The sequence below is a fragment of the Agelaius phoeniceus genome, chromosome 29, assembly GCF_051311805.1.
Source record: "Agelaius phoeniceus isolate bAgePho1 chromosome 29, bAgePho1.hap1, whole genome shotgun sequence".
In the NCBI taxonomy this organism is placed as follows: Eukaryota; Metazoa; Chordata; class Aves; order Passeriformes; family Icteridae; genus Agelaius; species Agelaius phoeniceus.
In genome coordinates, this window is record NC_135293.1 from 5695880 (window position 1) to 5716940 (window position 21061).

The 21061-nt window shown below is 43.3% G+C and overlaps 1 protein-coding gene across 1 annotated transcript in view; it reads left to right on the forward strand.

Annotated features, from left to right (window-relative positions):
• LOC129131393 (ceramide synthase 4-like) overlaps window positions 1-21061 on the forward strand; it is a 40085-nt gene that overhangs the window by 12608 nt on the left and 6416 nt on the right. Inside the window, exons 2-6 of the mRNA XM_077191444.1 lie at window positions 3776-3949; window positions 11002-11119; window positions 13508-13626; window positions 15666-15723; window positions 18167-18217. Of these exons, the coding sequence (XP_077047559.1) occupies window positions 3777-3949; window positions 11002-11119; window positions 13508-13626; window positions 15666-15723; window positions 18167-18217 (519 nt within the window). The 5' untranslated portion in view covers window position 3776. The remainder of the gene's footprint in view (window positions 1-3775; window positions 3950-11001; window positions 11120-13507; window positions 13627-15665; window positions 15724-18166; window positions 18218-21061) is intronic.

Below are 21061 nucleotides of genomic sequence, written 5' to 3' on the forward strand. Positions count from 1 at the left end.
CAGTGGATGAAGCCACTGGGCAGCAGAGTCCAGTTGCTTCAAGATCTTCTGGCTGTGTCACCTCAAAGGACCTCAGTGACGTCTCCTCTTGGTGCACTATGGGCTCGGGAAGTGCTGAAGCCTTGTCCTCCCTTACCCAATGGTGTAGCTGTGATACTTCTCTGGTTTTGATTTCATCCTTACATGTACCTTTCTACAACCAACCTAAAGCTGTTCTTTCAGCATTTACTATTTTGTTGGTTGTTTGTGAAGTCCTTATGTTGATCTGTCCAGTGTTTCCCAGGGCTGTTTGTTATCCCTGCTCTTGCTGAGCTCTGTGTGAGGGGGTGTCTTCTCTGTCAGACCTGTGTTCAGAGCTGAAGGGTTTGGTTCTGCACATTCAAAAGCTACAGTGCAGGATAGGTGCTGTGTGAGGTGTAAAGAACTGAGAAAGAATGGGCCCACTTACACTTTTCTGTGGGTGCTCAAAGGGCCTTTTAGACACACCATTGTCTTCAGCTTTCCAGCAGCCTTGACTTGAGAACTTGACCTGTATAAATTGCAAAAGATATACGTGTTGCTTCATGTAGTACCGTGTTCTGTATTTTTGGTTTTTTGTATTTTTTGTTCTGTATTTTCTGCAATGTGTAAAGACTGCTGCAAAGATGAAGAAATATTCCATGAGGGTGATCCTGCCTATCTGTGTTTTGCACACAAAAATATTCTTCCACAGAGAGTCCCCAGTGGAGTTCAGCTGCTGTTCTCTACCAGGTGTGGTTTTGTGTTGTTGCCAGATATAGACAGTTCTGGAGGGAGAATGTGGGAATGTGTAGCTGCAAAACTGGCTGTGATGGCAGCTTTCCCCAGCATGCCTTCTGTCTGCACAGTGGGAAAACCTACTGAAGAAATGGTTTTTGAAGAGCTGAGTCAAAGAGGAAGTGTAATTTTTCCCTGGAGTTCTCCTAGGTATTCCTAATGATTTTCCCAACTAGAGCTGAGATTTTTAACAGCTGAGAAAGTTTACCAACATTTTGAGGTTGGTATGTTCAATGCCTGTAAAGTTCTTTGCAATTCAGACACCTCACTCTGGTTATCTGGCTCTTCAGGCTGGTGTCCAGTACTGTCTGAAGTGCACAAGTTGTTTTGGTGTGGTGTCACCATGCTTCATGGGGACAGGATGTTGAATTCATCCTAGGCTAAGCCCATATACAGTTTGCTTCTACACAAACACATTTTTCTCTAAAAAATGCAAACTTTTGTGGAGAAACCTGGGTTCACATAGTCTATAGGAAATTTGGGGACATCCTGAAAAAATGGTTCACCGAGGTCTGGGGGTTCAGCAGAGCCACCCTGTCGCGTGGGCACAGGGCTGTGTCACCCAAGTGGAGCTGTAGCATGTTTACTGAGCAGTCTGAAAAGCTTTTTCTGGCAGGTGTGTATGTGTGCTTCAGCTAGCTCTGTCACCAGGGAGCCATCACCAACCTCCATGGTCCTGGCTCCAGGTGCTTTTGCTGGAGCACTAAAGGGAAAGGAAACTGTCCCAAAGGATCCTACAGCCCTGCCAGAGGAGCAGTGGTTGGTAGCAATGTTCCCACCTCCAAACAGCCTTGGTGGGGACAGGCCCCTGAGAGCTGTAGACACTCGAGATTTGGCAGGCAATTCCAAAACTGCTGCATCCTGCTTGTCGGGCTCTTAAAACAGGATTTGAAGAATCTTCAAACCCTCTGTATCTCCATTTAGTGGAGATGTGCCAGTGGTTTTTGTCCAGGTATTGTCTGGAAGAAGAGCTAGAAGAAGGAATGGAGAGCAGCCTGGAAGTGGTATCAAAACTGCAGTTTCAAGAGGCCCAGGAGCTACACCAGAAAGAAAATACTGTTGATTATTGTCAAACTGAAGTCTAGTAAAAACCTGGATTGTTCTTGACAGTGCTAGTGAAGCCATACATCCACTTCTTTTGGTTGCAGTTCTTCAGTATGTCAGGTTTTTGATTTTTAGGAAGATTTTTATGCTGTGGGTTTTACTATGAAAAGCTGAAATCAGGCAGTGCACAGTGGAGGAGAAGAATGCATTTTTCATAAGATGGTTTTCCTTTTTCTTTGGGGAAAAGGGGAATGTTTTCCTCCTTTCTATATAAGATATATAAATTCTGTATATTATATGTATTTTAGGGATTAGAATTTAGACTTTTATAAATATATAAGTGATTAGAAAGTTTTCATCCACTTACTATCAATTACACATATATTTTTAATCAGCTTTGTCCTCAAACCAAATTGGATATGCCTGTGCCAGGAGAAATGAGTCAAATCTGAAGAAATAGCATCCTCTTCTTCCCTGTTGTAGTCAGATAAAAAGAAACATTGAGGGGAATAGTAAAGTCCAAATCAAGAAAAGATCTCACATTTCCTTCCAGTGCCTGAAGGGGGCCTACAAGAAAGATGGAGAGATACTTTTTCAAGGGCTTGGAGGGATTGAACATGGAGGAATGCCTTCAAACTGAGAGAGATGGGATATTAGGAAGAAATTCTTCCCCATGAGGGTGGTGAGGCCCTGGCACAGGGTGCCCAGAGCAGCTGGGGCTGCCCCTGCATCCCTGGCAGTGCCCAAGGCCAGGCTGGACAGGGCTGGGAGCAGCCTGGGGACAGTGGGAGGTGTCCCTGCCATGGCAGGGGGTGGAATGAAATTCAAGGTCCTGTCTAACCCAACCCATTCTATGACTCCAGGGCTGTGATTCAGAAAATATCCCTCAGATACCAAGATTGTAGAATGTGTTTAACAGAGAAATTGCATCAGAATTAAAGATATCTTCAAAATAAAATGACTGCTTAATTTTTTATTTGATAGGCAGTTCTTGCAGAAAATAGGCCAGGCCTTGGGACTGTGCTTGAAGAGAAGCTTTGTAATACTTGGGCCAGACACTTAAATTCTCTGCTTTTTCCCTAGTTTCCTAAGGTGGCATTTCCTGTGCACTGTTCTGATTATCTCAAGGGGCATTTCATTCCCATATTCTTCTTCTGTGCTTACACAGAGTTTGTTTGACTTCAGAGCTTCTGTTTGGGATGTTGGTTGTTACCAGCTAAGAATGAGCAATGTGTATTGGAGGGTGGTGCAGCTCATATTTCTGTATGAGGTAGAGTTATCTAGAAACAGTATTTGTGTGTTGAATTGTCACATCAACATTCTGCTGTCCATTTTGCTGCTAAACTCACTGATCATATATGTAGATTCCACATTCAAGCATAGTCTTTAAAATTACCTTAAGAACACAGCACAAAATCTGCCTAGCACAAAAATTCTTACCTGAAGTACCTTCCTTAATAATTCAAAGCAAAAAGATGATTTCTTTTCTTTTCTAAGGCGAAGTCTCAGAATAATAATGCATACACACACACACACACATACACATAATGGAATTACAATCTGTAAATAGAATCAAATAAATGCAAAAGATCAAAAACTGAAAAATGAGGATACATACATAAAAAGTAGAGCAGACTTGCCACATCCCCACAATACCTAGCTGTAGAGAGGAATCTCTGAACTGAGAAGTTTGGCACTAGTACTCTGTTGAATTCTGAGGCACTTTTCTCCATTTTACCCCTGTTTTGGTTCAGTGCCAGGAGTCAGCATTTCCCAAGCACACGATAAGGATCTGTGAACAGGTTATCAGTTCTTTGGGCAGTGCTGTGTCCCACAGCCAGATGCCACCTCAGCAAGGGTGTAATCCTTCCTTGGCTTGTGCTGACAGGTTTTCTGTGTGCAGGGCTCACTCGATTCTGGTCTCTCCTCCTTCCAGGATGGCTCGCTCTCTGTATGAGTGGCTGTGGCAGCACGAGTTCTGGCTGCCCCCAGGAATCACCTGGGAGGACATGCAAGAGTCTGAAGACACTCATTACCCTCAGCCTCGTGATCTCCTGCTCAGTATCCCTTTTGCTTTAATCTTGGTAGTCATTCGGTGTGCCTTTGAAAGGTAAGTTATTTAATACTGTTTGTGGTTTCTTAGGTACAATGGGAGCAGTTTGGGTCCAAAAGCTGGCTTTATTGTCTGTGCCAATGCATGACTGAAGAGATGCACAGAGACTCCATGTCACAGTCTGCTGGCATTTTTCAGCACCTTCCTTTCAGCCCTGTGTACTGGCTAAAGAAGTGTGTTGAATGTAGAGCACAAACCCTATCCTTAAGGTCTATTTGCAAGCACTGTGACTTTGTACACATTGAACAGATCAGTGTAGGTGAGGTTTATGTGTGTGTTTTGCTGGTTTGTGTGTGTTGCATGTTACTTGCTGTTTCTGGGTTGAGTGTGGCAGAAATCATGTTAAGACTCCATCGTACAGTAAAGTCTCCTTTATCTTGGGTGATGGGGATCTGGAGTATTGCACCTGACAGACAAACCTGAGCAAGATGCATCAGACTGGGCTGAGCCCTGTGCCTCAGCATCAGCCCTGCCTGGCACAGGGGTGTGTGGCACTGATCCCCATGTGGGCTGGCAGTGCCCCTGCTCTCCTCTGCCAGGGACAGACATTTGCAGCTGCTTCTGACTTGAAGTTGCTACAGACCCTTCAGTGCTGGGCTGCCAGGATTTCTGCTCCTCTCATTCTGCTACCAAATCTGCTTTTGGGGCTGCTTTTTGCAAACTCTGTGCTGGCACAAGAAGTTACTCTGACGCAAGGATCTTTCTGACCAGAACCATTTGAATGTTTTTCACATTACACTTCAGCACAGAAAATTTGGGCCTTATGACAATAGCAAGAAATCCTGCAGGTGTCACTAACTCTGAGTTTAATCATTAAAGTCCTGAACTGGTGCCATTGCTTAATGCAGTTTGGTCAGTAGTTAATGTGGTTGGTGACACATGATTTGCTGGTGGAAAACAGATTTACTACAGCATTAACTGTTGATAAGACTGCAGAGCAAGTCTCCTTCATGATTTTGAATACACTTTAAAGTGGTTTTCAGTATATTCAAAACACAGTACTCTTAGTAGCTCTCTGAATAGGTAATAATTCGAAATCTTCATTGGTTTTAAGTTTAGAAAGAGGGGAAATGACAATTTAAAAAACGTTTTATTATTCTCTTTTGAAAAGTGGGTGCACAACAAAATGGAAATGGACTTTTCTGTAGACTAGAAGGATGTTTCTTCTGCAGATTCTCTGTGACACAAGGGTAGCTTGGACAAACCTATAGAAGTTGAAATAAGAAAAAACATAAGAATGTTTTTATCTAAAAATAGTGGCTGTAAGTTGGGGTATTTTATTAAAACTAAATGTGTGAAAAATTACTGAAATAATCATTTTAGGATGATACAAGATTGGAATTAAAATATCTTCTTTGTAAGCAATATGTTCAGTGTGCATTCCATAAATTCCATGGTTTTTGTCCTACACTTTCCTGGGTACAGGGCATCTTGGTTACCTCTATTCATGTGGAAACCAAGGTGCTCTGGGTAGCCATTAAAACACAAGTGACCCACATTTCTTTCCTGCTGGTGCAGAGACCTGGCTGGATTCCTACTCCTCCAGGTGGGCCCTGCTGGTGGGTGACACAGATGTGCTTCTGGTGTGGAGCTGGAAATGGGGCCCATGTGCCACTGATGGCACTTGGCCAGTTTATGGCTCCCCAGTGCAAGACATGGCCAGGAAGGAGGAGCCAAACTCTTCCCAGTGGTGGCTCCTGACAGGACATGAAGCAGTGGGCACAAACTGAAATGCATGATGCTCCATCTGCACACACAAAAACTCTCCTCTTACTGTGACGGTGGTCAAACATTGGAACAGTTTCCCCAGAGAGGGAAGGAGTCTGCCTGAGCAGAGATACACAACACCCAGCTGGACACAGCCCAGGCAGCTGCTGGAGCAGCAGAGCTGGGCTGGGTCGTCTCCAGAGGCCCCTTTCAGCATCTCTGATTCTGTGCTTCTGTCACTCCGTCCCTTTATTTGCTTACCTCCTGCCACACCACTCCCAGTCAATCTAAAAATCTTTTTCATCTGCTTTTAGATGCCAATGCCCAAGTAAAAAGATTTTTTTCTTTCCCATCCAAGTGCTGCCTCAGCTGGGAGTGTTTCCACAGGCCTGGTCCTACTCATTAATTTTAAAGCTGTTTTGATTCACAAACTTCATTAAATTAAAGCTGCATGTCACACCCTTGAAAAAGATAACATCACAAGCCCATTTTACAGGTCCAGGAAACCTATAATCATAGTACTATTTTACCTATGCAAATTACAAGCCGGTGTTCTGAGCTGTATTCTTGTTTGTCCTAACTGTGCAGTAATTTATTTCAGCGTGACTTTTTCTCATTCTGAATCATTACTGTTTCACATCCAGTTCATCCTGGAGAAGAAATCTTCCCCTGGGAAGGTGAGGTGTGAATCCAGCCCTCAGTTTCTCCATTGCCTTATCTGTATCTTTAAACAGTGGCACTGGCCCTGTTTAAAATACTTTATACCAAGTTTTAGAACTGCAGAAGGAAATTTTTATTTCTCATTTTCTGTGTAGATAACCCTGACTGTATATTTTTGGGCACCTAGTCTGCAGATTGAAATGAGTGGCTGTAACTAGAGACAGGTTTGGGTTTAGTGGCTGTAGCTTGCCCTGTGGCAACTTATTCTACCTTCAGCCACCACCAGCTATTACTTGCAACTCTGCATTGGGTGCCAAGTTTTTCTCTCTCTAGATAGTTCCTGGTGGTGTCTGCTTTGGGATTTCAGACATGTTATAATGTGATTCATGTGATTTAACTGTGAGAAATCCAGGTAAATAATAAGAGGCAGGGGAAGTCTGGAGGATTTTCTGCAGTGTGCCATCATTGGCCACATCAGCCGCTGTGCTGGGACCAATTGTTTCATCCTTCTTTTAGGCATTAAACTTGTGAAAGGATGGATTTTCCTCTCCTTTGCACCAGCTGGCTGAACTGAGGAAAACTGAGACAGCAACGTCCTTCCAAGAGGCAGCGATGCTGGGGATGAGGTGGTGGCTGTGGGAAGAGGACCTGCAGTGTCTGGGTGTGCCTGGGAGAGCTCAGGAGGTTGTGGGTGCAGCCCTGGGGGAGAAGAAACAGCTCACGGGTTGTGAAGCAACTCCCCTGTGAGCTGGTTTGTACTGAGGAAGGTGGGAAAGGTGGATTCAGGGCTGGAGAGTAGAAATCCCATTTCTGCTGCAGTGCTGAGCTATGCCACAGTACTGAGGCAGGAACTGGGGGAAGCAGTTAATGATGTCCTGAGAAGAGAGAAGACCTAGAACTTGGGAACCTCCCCTGTTCCTTTAATGTTTCCAGATTGCACTTGTGAGTAGGAGATATGTCCAGCAACCATAACTTGGAGCTTGATTTTACTTAGCAGAACTTTTCCCTGGGCATAGTCCTGCAAGGATGTTGGCTACTCTTCTAGTTATGTAATGTTTAAGACCATTTCTGTAAAAATCAAGTTTTTGGAAAGCTATGATATTGAAGGAGTATTGCAAAGTGTTTCTTACCTGCATGGTTAGTAAAATGTGGCAACTAAAGTCCTTTGAGAAATAGTAAAGCCATTGAAAACCAGACTTTACATACAATTTTTGATTTGTCTGACTTTGGGCTTGTCCAGGAATTTTTGGGTGTTGGGCAATTGAAAGGAATTGTCAATGAACTTGAATCCACACAGCTCCCAGATTTCACTAGAAGAAGATTTTAGTCAGAAATACTCGGTCTCTTTGTGAGAGGGTGGTGCCAGGATGTGAGCCATATGTTATACATTTAAAGAAATAGACACTCTTGATCAGCAGGAACAGATACTTGAACTCAAAACCAGAAGAAGGAAAGGACACCAATTCTGAATATTTTATTTAGAAATGCATCTTTCTAAAGCTTATTTTGCATTGAGACTTTTGTTGTTGATCAGTAATCAGGAAGGATCTGGAAACAGTTTCCTGTTAAGGTCTTACAGGCAGGGCTTGGTGCAGGGATGAGGGACACATTGCAGCATTGAACTGAAAACAAACCTGACTCAGTCTGGACAGCAGCACTGTAGTGAATCCAGGCCTTGTATCAAATGGAACAGTCAGTTTAACTGGTGTGAAACATTCTCCTGCAAGCAGGAGAAGGCAGAGACTACACCAGGAGCACAGCAATAGCCCTCTGCCAAAGGAAAGCAGGGGGCCAAAAGAGACTGTGCAGTTCAAAGAACAGAAGTTCAAATTGCTGCTGTCACTGGTTCTGTATTTCTTAGTACTTGAAGGTATTTGCAAGTGGCACCCTTATAAATAATATTTTAAAAATCCACCTCCAAAGTCAAATATTTCTTTTACCTCACACTAGCTCTAAAAGCATCTGCAGGAGTGTAGCCCACTTTTGAAAGATGGGAGAGTAGCAGTTTAAACCCATTCATTTAAATCCACTTAGTTTCAACTTCAGGAGGTTTTGCACAAGACAGCTTGTTCTGTGATTACTGAATAAAGTGCCTTGGAGAGACCTCTGCCATGTAAAACATGGAGTGAGATGTGCTCACTGATGGAGGAGTAGGCTGGTGATGAGAATCATCTCCCTGACTGTGTCTGACTCTGAGAGGAGACAGTTTAGTCCTCAGATTTACCCTTCTGTCTTGCAGAGAGCTGATAAAGTGCCATGATGAGGCTGTCTCTGCCACTGAGATGACATATCTGTGATGTTGAAATCAGAAGAAGCATCATCCTTTTAGGGCTGTGCTTGGAACAGGACTGAACTGAGAACTGAGTCAGAGCATACAGCCAACACATGCAAATGTCCCTTAGGAAGAATTTCAGGCCTTGTTTTCCCAATGATGTTCATAAAAGTAGGATTGGTTCCATAAATCATGGGTAAACTCAAAACTGGAATAACAAAGTAATTGTAACTGGTTACACCCTGTCTTCATCCACTGCTAGTGGCTTGTTTCTGTTGCAGAGAGATTTTATGCCACAACCATAAGAAATCATCAGAAAATATAGAGAAGTCAGGGATTAAACAAAATTAAGAAAATTTTCAGGATACTTTTCAGTAAAATAAATTTGTTGGCAAGCTGCATTGACACCTGACATTCTCTTTGTTTAATGTATCTGGAAAATGTCATACATTGCAGTTCCCAATATGGCCTGAGAAGAAGTGGCAATAAGGTAGTTTTCAACAATATAATTTATTACATCTTCCTCTTCAGAGGTGCTTATATTGATGCCTGTTCTTTGAAAGAGAAAGATCAGGCCCACTGTTTAATATAAGAACCAAGATCTAGTGCAGAGCTTAAGGTGGATGTTTTCCCAACTTGAGTGGAGTTATGGATACTACTGAAATATTGTGTTATTGTTCTTAGCACCGGACCTGCCGGTCCAGTATCACTCTTATTAAACCAATCACTTCATATACAAAAAAGTCATTAGATGCACTTAAAACATTTATTTAGAGCAGTCAGAGCCAAACCCCAGAATTCCCAGTGATGGCTATATTCCTTTGCCACCCAGCAGCAGTGCCAGAGTGCTGCTAAATTTCACTGAAACTGGTTAATGCTTCCCCGTGTTTTTGTGATCACTTTGTGTCTTGTTGCCAGCAAGCACACTTATACCTGGCCTTTCTTTTAGGGTAGAAACATGTAATTTTTGTTGGCTTTGGTACATCTTTGAATGTGCCTATAGCCAGTGATGCCAAAGGAATTTCCCAAAGATAATGACAAAGAACAATTGATACACAGGCAGATGGGTTGGCTGTGCAAAAGAAAAGTGAGAGCTGTTATATGAGTGAGCAAAATGTGTACCCATCCTGTGGTTTAACAGAAGTTATAGCATTCCTTAGGTAGGGGGTCTTTTTATAATTTTTTTTTAATACTAGATAATTAAATTAAGAAATGAGTTCTTGAAAAGAAAACTTCTGAAAGACCCATCTGGAGGATTCTGGACCTGAAATAGTCCCTAAAGATATGCATATGGAGTATAAGCTCTATGACTAGCAGAAACCACAGGTAACCACACCAGATAATCACAGCCATAAATATATCCCATACTATTTTGAAGTAGAACACCTTTAAGCACCTGAACAGTGAAATAGCTTTTGCAGCTTTTTTTAACCAAAGTGAAAGGAAAAAAAATCTTCTTCTGTGTCCAAATCATTAGGGAGAATGGATCAGAGGACTTGCCTGGACATCAGGAGTGACCAGGCAGAGCAGGTGTGGGCTCAGCACTCACTGCCTCTGCTTGGTGCTGTCAGCTCAAAGCAGCTTCAGCACCAGTTTGCAGTAGCACAGAGACCCTTCCCCAGTGGCAGTGTGTAAAAGGGAGCAATTAATAAGAACAACTAATTCTTGAGAAATTAAAGTAAAATTCAGATTATTTGGATATTTAAAAAAAAAATTTGTTTGACAAGTTTCCTCTTTGTGCAATATTTATGCAGGATTTCACTTCACCTTCAATGAGGATGTTTTCTGCTGCTGAGGTAGAGAAGGGTGTTGGTAGTAGAGGAGTTGAGTTGTTGAGCACAGGAATTCTCTGACAGTTTTCCTTGGATAATTTTTTCTATTTATACAGGGGTTTTTTGTTTTGTTTTGTTTTCTTTATTTCTTCAGTGTGAAAGACTGAAGATACACGGCTGGTAACTGTGTTTGATTTATATTAGGAAACATGGGGGTAAGTTACTCCAGGAAAGACCAAATGGCTTCCTGTTTCAGCAGGACATTTCTTCTGCATTAAAAATACACCTCTGGCAGAGCCTCCCTCTTGATCCTGAGCCTAGGCCTTAGTTCAGGTGAATGCCATGTATGCTCCATGTTCTAGATCAAGCAGGGAACAGCATTTAGGCCTTATCACCAATGTGGTACTCCCCATCAGCTGCAAGGATGCCAGAGGCTCAGAGCACAGAGCTCAGAGCAGTGGGGTGCAAGTCCAACAGTTTCTATTGTAAGTTTGTGATTTTACCTGCTCAACATAATACTCATATTTAGATTCATATGTGGGAAGCAGCTGTTATTTACTGCACCATGTTTTAACAGTGCTGCAAAATCAGAAATCACTGTTCTACTTTTGGCTGACCGTTTATGTTTTCTTTTGCAGAGCCATAGCCCTGCCCCTCAGTACCAAATTGGGTGTGAGAGACAAGCAGAGACCAAAAGCTCAGCCCAACCCCGTGCTGGAAACATTCTATAGTACACGCTGCAAGAACCCTAAAGAGGTGAGTCCCTTCTTTCTTTGCTTTCCTGTAGATTTAGTGTCTTTAGCCAAAGAAAATCCCATTTGGAATCCTGAAGTTTAGCAATGCCATTCATATCTGGAAGCTCAAGAAAGGAACCACTGTCGCCCTGGTTAGCTGAGAGCAGCCTGCCAGGAGGGTCCTCCTGCAATTCCATCAGCGCTGAGCAGTGACAGCTCCTGTCCCTGCTCACCCATGCACAGCACAAGCTGCAGCACTGGGGGCTCTGCCTGAACATCAGTGACACCTTTTTACTGTCAAGGTGGCCAGGGAGCTTGGGAATTTATATCCTTGGGAAAACTCAAAGCTCTCTGGACATGGTCCTTGACACCTGGCTCCAGGCAGCTCCATTTGAGCAGGGCCCATTGGATGAGATGATTTCCATGGTCCCTTCCAACCCCAGCCGTTCTGTGATGGCTTCTTTTCATACACTGGCAAATCCTGAAAAAAATCAGCTGCCTTGAGCTCCCACATTGCTACTCCCTGCAGCTCAGCCAGTGTGTCTTGCTTGATCTCCTAGTCCTAGACTGGGTCATTCTGTTGCCATGCAGTCCTTGAGTTTGAGATTGGCCTTGCAAGAAGCCAAAGTCTTGGCCATCATCACAGAGATTGGGAGGGGCTTCAGAAACCTGCAAACACAACTGGTGGGTAGTTTTCCCCTGAGGGGTAAGAAAAATGTTTTTCAAGAAATTGGCAAGATGACCCAGAGTTATAATGGCTGCTGCTGATGGGAAAAACCACTAGCAGGATTATGAATTGTCAGGCAATATTAGAATTCAACCTGGTCAGGGAAGTCTCTGAGTGTGAACTGTGTGGTAAGGAAAGCAATCTGATTTTATTTCAGCTTGTTTTTGTAGACTTTCTCTTCGCCTCAAAGCAATAGCTGTGAACTCATAGAGGATGGGTGAGTAGGGTGCTCACCATGGGTTCCATTCCCAAGGAACAATCCTGCTCCAAACACATTGCTTCACCAAGGCTATTGCAGCATGGTTTTGCTGCAGTGGGGCTTGAGGAGCCCCAGGATATGCAGTACCAGGTTAGAAATAAAGGAGAAGAGACTAAAATTAAAATGCAGGCATTGATCTGGGTAGTGCAGCCAGCCCATCTCTGCAGCAGGGGGAAGCAGTGTTCTGAGGGACACTTGTCAGTGGTTGACCTTCCTCTTGCCTTTCTGTCCACAAAATCCAGACATTTCTCAGTATAACTGCTTCTACGCCAGAGATCTAACTCAAGGCCTGGCTTTGCCAGCAGGTTTTTCCTGTGGCTCTTCCTGCACCCCTGTTGCACTAAGTGGTGCTTTTCTCCCAGCAGATCTGGGATACTGGAACAGATCCTCACCATGAGACAGCAGTATGAGGTGAAGCAGGAACTGCTGCCTGGCTCTCTCCACTCGCTGGGTACACCTCAGCCAGTCTGCTGGCTCCCTTCCCCTCCCATGAGCTCTCAAACCACTGCTTAGAGGCAACTTTTACTTGTCCAGTACAATATGAGATTTTGCAGCTCTTGGCAGCCATTTCTCAGGAGAATTCCACATGATGGAGCAGTTAGAGAATGTAAATTAGCATCTCCATTTGTCTCCACCTCCAGAAAAGGGCTCATAAAACAGCACATTTGAAAGCAGCATATCTGAAAACTGGTAATCAACTTATTTTTGTACAGCATGCTCAAAGTATGTAGGCCAGTCTCACATGATACTAATTCAGGTAAATGCATTCCATGAAAAACTATTGCTTTACTTAAAAAATAAGGTTATCCATGATGACACTTCCAAGTAGGAATATAAAACATGACAAACTCTCAACAGCCTAAGGACAAGAAGGAAGGTAATTGCAGGATTTCTGTGAGTTATATATTGAAGAATTACCCCTAACAAGTTTACCACAAGAGGATAATATCCAGTAGGAAAATGATGTTGTCTCTGTTTATGACATCCACCATGATACTGCATCAGAATTGCTGAGAGGCGTGACAAGGTTCAGTGCAGAAGCATAAAATAGGATTTAAGCTGCAGTGATCTTTATTGGAGTGACAGATTTTAAGGATTTGATCCCTGAAGACAGGGTGAGGAAGTGATTAGGCAACAAAATCACGTGAGGAGACAAGATCAGTTTGAAACTGGGGAAGTTAACATAAAAAATGAGAACTTTCAACATTAGTATTTATAACCAATTGATTAGAGGAGAATGGAAAGATTTTCTGCTATCCAAGATCTTTACACTGGGAATGGAGAGCTTTCAGAAAGATGCCTTGGCTTGAACAGACTTAGGCTGGCCAGGGGCTCCAGCTGGGCTCTGTGGTAGGTCAGATGAGATATTGCCCTGTCTGACCTTTGAATCTGGATCTGAGCCTGCTGCCTCACCTCTTTTCCAGGGTGAGCTCCTCAGTTTAGCCAAGCAATGTGACCTGCCAGTGAGGAAGGTGGAGAAGTGGTTCCGGCACCGGAGGAACATGGACCGGCCCAGCCTGTCCAAGAAGTTCAGCGAGGCCTGGTGAGCAGGAGCACAAGCCATGAACTCAGGTTTTCACTGGAGCTGAGCTCCACAGACAGCTCACTGCCTCCCCCTGCCCTCCATCCCTCCACAGAGATCCCAGCTCCCTGTCTGCCCTCCATCTCCCCAGAGAGATCCCACCTCCCTGTCTGCCCTCCATCCCTCCACAGAGATCCCACCTCCCTCCACAGAAAGCATCTTGGGTCTCCCTGACCCACTTGGCTCTGCTATTACTCTCTGCTGCTTCTCTGTTAAGAAACATTTCTTGCTTTTCCCCCTTATTTGCAATCCCAAATCTCCTTTTGCTGCTGTACCTTTATTCCTTACTGGGCCCTTGTTTCTGACCTTTCCTGACTTTGTCACACTGGCATCCTGCTTCGACACACATTTGAACCTGAAAAACTCTCTGCTGTTTACATCTTAGTGCTTTGCTGTTGCTTCAGGTCCTACTATAAAGGCATCCTTTCTGTTGCCTTCCCCATAGTTTCCCCTTCTGCATAGATTCCTTCTGCTGCACCTTTTCTGCAACTATTTTGCACACTGTTGCTTTCAAAAGCTACAGGCAGCAGGCTGGATTGGATTCTGCTGTCGTTTGTCTTCAGCATCCTGAAAGTCACAAACCAGCATCCTTCCACGGGGGTGGAAGTTTGTGAGCAAAGAGCAAAAACTGCCTTGGAAACAGCTGTGTGGAAATCCTCCTTGTTATGTGGAGGCACAAAATAAATTTCAGGACAGACAGATTTGCATGTCAGTCCTGGCTCAGCTTTCCACAGAAAAGGAGGGTTCTCCACAGGCTGGTTGGAATGCCTCATTTACAAGGGGCTGCTCTGCTATTTGTGTGAGGAATTGGGCTCCCCCAGGAAGGCTACATAAGCAAAAGAAATCATTAAATATCTGGAGTACTATCTATCTAAATAGTACTATACCTGGAGTTCATCTATCTAAAAGTGTGTATCTGTATCCATTGGGTAGGCATCAACTTTGGGCTCATCAGAATGTGTTCCATTTAACACTCCACCTGTAATTTGAAACCCCTGCATAAAAACCCTAATTCAAAAAGAAAAGAATGTGTATTATTTATTTATAATATTCCATATAGTTACAAATATTTACAGAAACAGTGAATAAGGAGTTGTTTATTTATAAACAATGTTTATTCTCCCTCCATCTGGATGAAATATCAGCTCTCCCTGCACTTGTAGTAAATAGTAACAGTAAGTAGGAAACAGTAAATCCTTTTCTGCCTCAGCCCTCTGAGGATAGAGTCCTTCCCCTGGCCCTCTGTTGCCATGTGCAGCCTGTAGACAGAATGTCTCTCTGATGTGACATAGCAGCTTTACAGAGTTTATTTTTGTCTTGGAATTCCTGGGGCTTTCATTGACAGGTGGAGTCTGTCAAAATGCAGTTATGTCTGAATTGTTACGGAGATTTTTGGAAATTAAAGGACTAGTTCAGGCAGTTTTACTCCTTTTCATATTCCCGGTGGTTCATTTATTAATAACTTGTTTATTCAGTTGGGCTGAAATTCCCCCATTCCTTACTATGTGTGTGAATATTCAGGTGACCTGCCTCTGTCCTCTGAACTGGGCAAACAGTTTGTTGTATTTCTGTGTGGGTTTAATGTTGGAAAGTCATTTCTGGCTCCTCACTGGGCCAAACATGACAGTAATTAGTTACTGTACATGATAACAAATTTAGCAGGCTGGATCTCCAAAGGCCTAGGAGAGAGATTGGCATTGTTTCACTTTTACAAATGCATCTGCTACTGCTGGGAAGCTTTGGGATTATTCTCACAATTTTAGTCAGCAAGATTCTTGTGTCCTCTGCCATCTCTACAGCAAAGGAATTGCTCTTTGTGAGGTCTGTGAAATGTGCTGGTAAAATGCAAAGAGCTGGTCCTGTTTTGGTCAAACCTTGAACATACTAATGTGTCTTTGCCTTAATAGTGTTATTCTTTTAATTAGTGTGAGGATACACAGACTTGCAGCTCAGGGCTTAATGAATAGGATTGTAATGCCCTTTTTTTTTTTTGTTTGTAGCTGGAGATTTACATTTTACATCATTTCTTTCTTCACTGGACTCGCTGTCCTGTATGATGTGAGTACACACGCAGTCACCTGCTGTTCTACCCAGCCAATGCCTGCAAGAATGGCAGAGTTTGTTGTCAAACATGCCTTTTCAGATCTTCTTCTAGAGGTTTTCCATACAGGTTGGTGTGTATCCCCTGCATAGCACACTTAGGAGACCACAGACATACTGCACCATGCCTATTTTAAGGACTCCAGAACCAAGATGTTTCCTCTTCTTCTGGCGAAGCAGAAGGCAGTTGAGATTGTATAAAAGTAAATTTCTGTAGGGTAGGAGATAGAACACTTACCTAAGCTGGAAGCTGCAGGGCCTGTTTGTGTGTTGTACCCAATACCTCTTTAAGGCAAATAAATTTGGCTTCCTTTGGAGCATGGACTGCAATTTAATAATTTTATCTGCTAATTTTGTTTTCCTTAGCCAGGATGTGATTGGTTGAGGCTCATGCCTCAGCCTTTTCTCTAATTTGATAAATAGTGAGTTCTCTTCATACAATTTGTACTGCGTCATCAGGCAGAAGTGGTAACAGGACCGTGGGTGTGCTCTTGTCCCTGAGCTGTGGTCACTGAGCTGGGACTAGGGCACTGGCCATCTGCTGCCTCTGTTTTCAAGGTTCCCCTGACTCTTTTGCTGTGTCTGGTTCCCTAGGGGAGATTTGCAAAAGTCTTCTGGTACAGTCTGATGAGTTAAGCAATGTAAAATGTGCACATTCCAAGGCAACAGGCACAAACTCTCCTTGTAACCTCTCATTGTAACACGTGAAGGACATTTAATTTACACAAATTTTAAGTCAGATTTTAAGGTACTCAAAAGTATGAGGAATAGAGGATGAGCTAGCTGAGGAGTGAAGGTATCTGAACCCCAGCTGCTGTGTTCTGTGGATCTGTACATCAAAACAGAAGACTGTTCTTTGAGACCAACTATTGAAATTTGGTCTGCATGATCTACTTAGCATTGTACAAGAGCCCTATGGCAACAAGGGACAAAATCATATTCTTCAGCATGTTGTCTGTCCATTATATGGATGAAATACCATTTTCACTTTTTGTGACCCATGTCTTTATTCAACACGCATCTTACAATTTTCACAAAAAAGGGAGACATCCATCCTACAGATAGCACCTCTAGATCCTGTAGCAAATATATTATTCTGTTACCTAAATTGTACTAAAATGACTACTTTAAAAAGAAGGACAAAGAACTAACATGACAAGGCATATATACCTGTGAAATTTTCTGACTTTCACAGGTTTATTTTGTAATCTGAGTAGCTTTTAAATGTGTGTTTGTTTTTGTGAAACTCCCTTCTTTCTTTAGGAAAAAATCAAATGTTTAAATTCTGCATTAGTAGTTTTGGACTGACAGCAAAAACCTCTGCCTGAAAGTCAGTGAAACAGCCTGTAACAAAGGAAAGTTATCTTCCAGCAGGCCACTAGAAATCAGCTATGTTTGCTGAGAATAGAGGAATGATGAAATTCAGGGATCTGGAGTTCCTTTCTAGCTTAGGTAAACAGTATGCCATAGTTGTTTGGTAGTTTTTGCTTTGTGCTTTCTGGTTCTATATCACACATCTCTCCTGGTTCTGCACATGTATTTGCTGTAAATTCTATTCCCAACCTCACTCCCAGTCAGCAGGAACCGTGTCTGTTCCAAATTACCACTGCACCTAAAACCACTGCCTCCTGCTTTGCCTCTGTATCACCCACATACCAGCAGTGCTCAGTGGGAAGAAATGCTGCCTTCTTGCCTGAGCTCTGATACCTGGAACGCTGTAGAACTTAAAGAAAATCACCCTCATAGGTGTGAGGCATTGCTGTGCTCTGTGAGCTCTGACCCAGTCTGGGCACAGCTCCAGACAGAGCCTGCTCCATGCAGGGAGGACTCTTGGGGACTTTAGTTGCCATGTTTCTATGAAGGTTTCAAAACTGCCAAGTTCTAAACTACCAATTTTCTGTTGAACAGAGTAGGATCTTTTCAGAGGTTCATTACTTAACAAACTGCAGCATAACCTTCACTGTTAAAGGAAAACAACACATACCTGACGCACCAGTTTTCAACCTTGTATCCACATTTAATATCTGTGATTGTCTAAATCACAGATATTCCTAAGGAAATACTTATAAGATTATTTTTAAATGCTCAAAACATCACCACCACCTCAAGCTTGTAGAAGATGGTAAAAAGTTGGGAGAAGTCTTCTTTGAGCTATTTTATTTGGAACAGTTAAATAGTGTGTGAGATTTCAGGCAAATAGCCACAATTTGGAAATGTCACAAGCAGATGCAAGTCCTTGTAGTGGAAATCTCTTGGCAATTGGATTCCAGACAGCGAGACCAGTTCTGCCTGTAATAAAAGACAACAAAGTCTATAGTAGTAACAAACTACAGGAATTAGACAACTGATAAGTAAAGAACTCCTCTGATATTCTCACATACGTGTTGCATTTTTGTTGCAGAAGCCTTGGCTTTGGGACCATAGAGAGTGCTGGACAGGATATCCACAACAGGTGAGTCACACAGGAAGGAGAATTGCTGTTATCAGTCTTGTATTTGTTTCTGTATTTTTTGAAAATCAAATTATAATAGTGATAAAAAGAGGACACTGAATTAAATTCAGACACAGAAGACCTAAGAATTCAAAGTCAGACCCTCATCTGAAGAGAACATCTTTGTACCTGGTCTCATCTAATGCAAGAGAAGATGAATTGGCAGAGCACTTTGTCACTACCAAAAGAAAATGAAGACTTATGTTCCAGGGGTTTTGTCTGACAGTCAAAGCTAGAGCAAGACCCCTTGACTGTATGTGGAGGTTGCAAACCCATAAAGAGAAAAGTAATGCCCAATTCTAACAGCATGAGGCACAGGAAATGTAATGGGACTAATGACTTAAGAGTGAGGCAATGCCTTGGAGGATGAGTCTCTGAGCAATCCAGTATTGCTTGAAGACAAAAATTTTAGGGGCAAGTCTGTAGTTCTGTGTAAAAATTAAACCATACAAACAAGTGAGGCTTGAATAGGAATGTAAGACTGCAAGGATCACTTGGCTCCCTCTGTCTCCTGCTCTGTACACTTGTGATCCATGTCTTGTCAAAACAACGGGAGCCTCCATAAGGGCACACTGTGATGGACTGACCCTGGCTGGCCACAGTGTGCCCACCAAGCCCATTTTTCTCTCCCCCTGGAAAGGGGGGAGAAAATATAGAAAAGGCTCATGGGTTGAGATAAGGACAGAGAGAGAGCATACCCAGTTGCCATCACAGGTAAAACAGGCTTGACTTGGGGAAAAATTATTTCAATTTACTGTTAGTGAAATAAGAGTAGTTTAATAAGAAATAAACCCAAATCTTAAAAGCACCTTCTTGCACCCTTCCCTTCTTCCTGGGCTTAACTTCACCCCCACATTCTCCACCTCCTCCCCTGCAGTGGTGCAGTGAGATGTGGAATGGGGGTTGTGGTCAGTCCATCACACCTTGTCCCTGCTGCTCCTTCCTCTGGCTCTGGTAGAAGGGTTCTCCAGCGGGAGACAGCTCTCCATGAACCTCTCCACTGTGGGTCCTTTCCACAGGATGCACTCCATTAGGAATGGACTGCTCCATCCTGGCTCCAGCACAGGTCCACAGGTGCTGCCAGGAGCCTGCCCCAGCACAGGGTCTCCACAGGCTCAGAGCTTCCTTAGGCCACGTCCCCTTGCTCTAGTCAGGGGTCCTTCAGGGACTGCAGGTGTATTTCTGCTCCCTGTGGACCTCCATGGGTGCAGGGGCACAGCCTGTATCACCATGGCCTGCTGGGGAGTCTCTGCTCCACCACCAGGACCTCCTCCTCCTCCTTCTCCTCCTGCGCTGACCGGAGGCTCTACAGAGCTGTACCTCGTATTCTCACTCCTCTCTCCACACCACTCTTGCCCAGCAGTTTTTTCCATTCTTAAATACATTGTCCTTGAGCTGCTGCCACTATCATTTATGGACCCAGTGGCACATCCATCTTGGAGGTGTCTGGAGCTGGCTCTGTTGGACAGGGGGCAGCTTCTGGCATGTCACAGAAGCCACCCCTGCCCCTACCCCACTAGCAAAACTTTTCCATGTAAATCCAACACACACTCATTTTCCAACATTTGTAACAACCAGAAAAGACCAAAACTAGGGTTGGTCATGTCCCACTGGGAAAAAGCAAGTCAAGGACAAACCTGTGTATTACCAGGAGCAACAAATGTATTAATTACAATTTCTACTAAACAGACCACGCCGTGCTACAGACAATGACAAAAGAAATACCAGTTCTCCCAAATAGTCTGATCTTTGGGGGAAAAAATAGCTTCTGATCCAGAGCTCCTGTTTGGATAACCTGGAGGGTGACCAGCACATACCAGCTAGGGAGATGTTCATATCCTCCCTGGAAGCCCCAGGGCATCCAGGTGTGCTTCCTCTTGTGGCCAATTGCTGGTGCTACAAAGGAAAACAAACTAAAATTTATGAAGGCCATAAATAACCAGTTGGTATTAGGGAGCACGATACTTCATGCTCCTTTGAAAATGGTTGCAAAGCCACTTTAGTCATAGTAACTATTAATCAAATAGATTCAGGTTTAAAGAGGTCATGTAATGCAACAACAGCAAAAATTGCTTGTTAAGTAACAAAATCTTGCTGAGTGGGTCTAAGCTTTCTGTTTCCCAGCTGTAAAAGCCCAGATAATTTACCCAAAAGAATGTGAATTACATTTCCTGCTGGGGTTGGATTTTCCCCCCATTAGTTTGATGAAACTGGAAAATTTGTGACAGAGTGCAGGGTATCTGAAGCATCTTCAAGCCTAAAAAGGGAATGGTTTATTCAGCTACTCCTTTTCCACCATAATGAATTGGTTTATGTAGTTTTTAAAACTCTCTACTGTCTGCTCAGGAATCTGAATTATGTTGAAGAAATCCTAAAAATATTCATGATCTTCATGGTGGTTCCCTAAATGTTTGACATGGTGTGGTAAAGTTGAATTTCCCCTGCTGTTTGATTTAATCTTGGCACAGATGACATTTAGTAAGTGAGTGTGTTGTTCAGTTGAACTATTTCCCCCTGTAGCTGCGGGAGCCTGCTTTGTTGATTTGGTTGTAATATTGGGTTTTCGCTGCCTGTTTTTGGTAGCAGGGGGCTACAGAGGTGGCTTCTGTAAGAAGTTGCCAGAATCCTCCTCCGTGTCCAGCAGAGCCAATCCCTGGTGGCTCCAAGTTGAACGTGCCACTGGCCAAGGCTGGGCCAATTACAAATAGCAGTAACACCTCTGTGATAACAGATTTAAAAAGAAGGAAAAAAAAAAGAAAAAGTTATTGCACAGTTGTACTTGCAGCCAGAGAAGAGCAGGCTGAG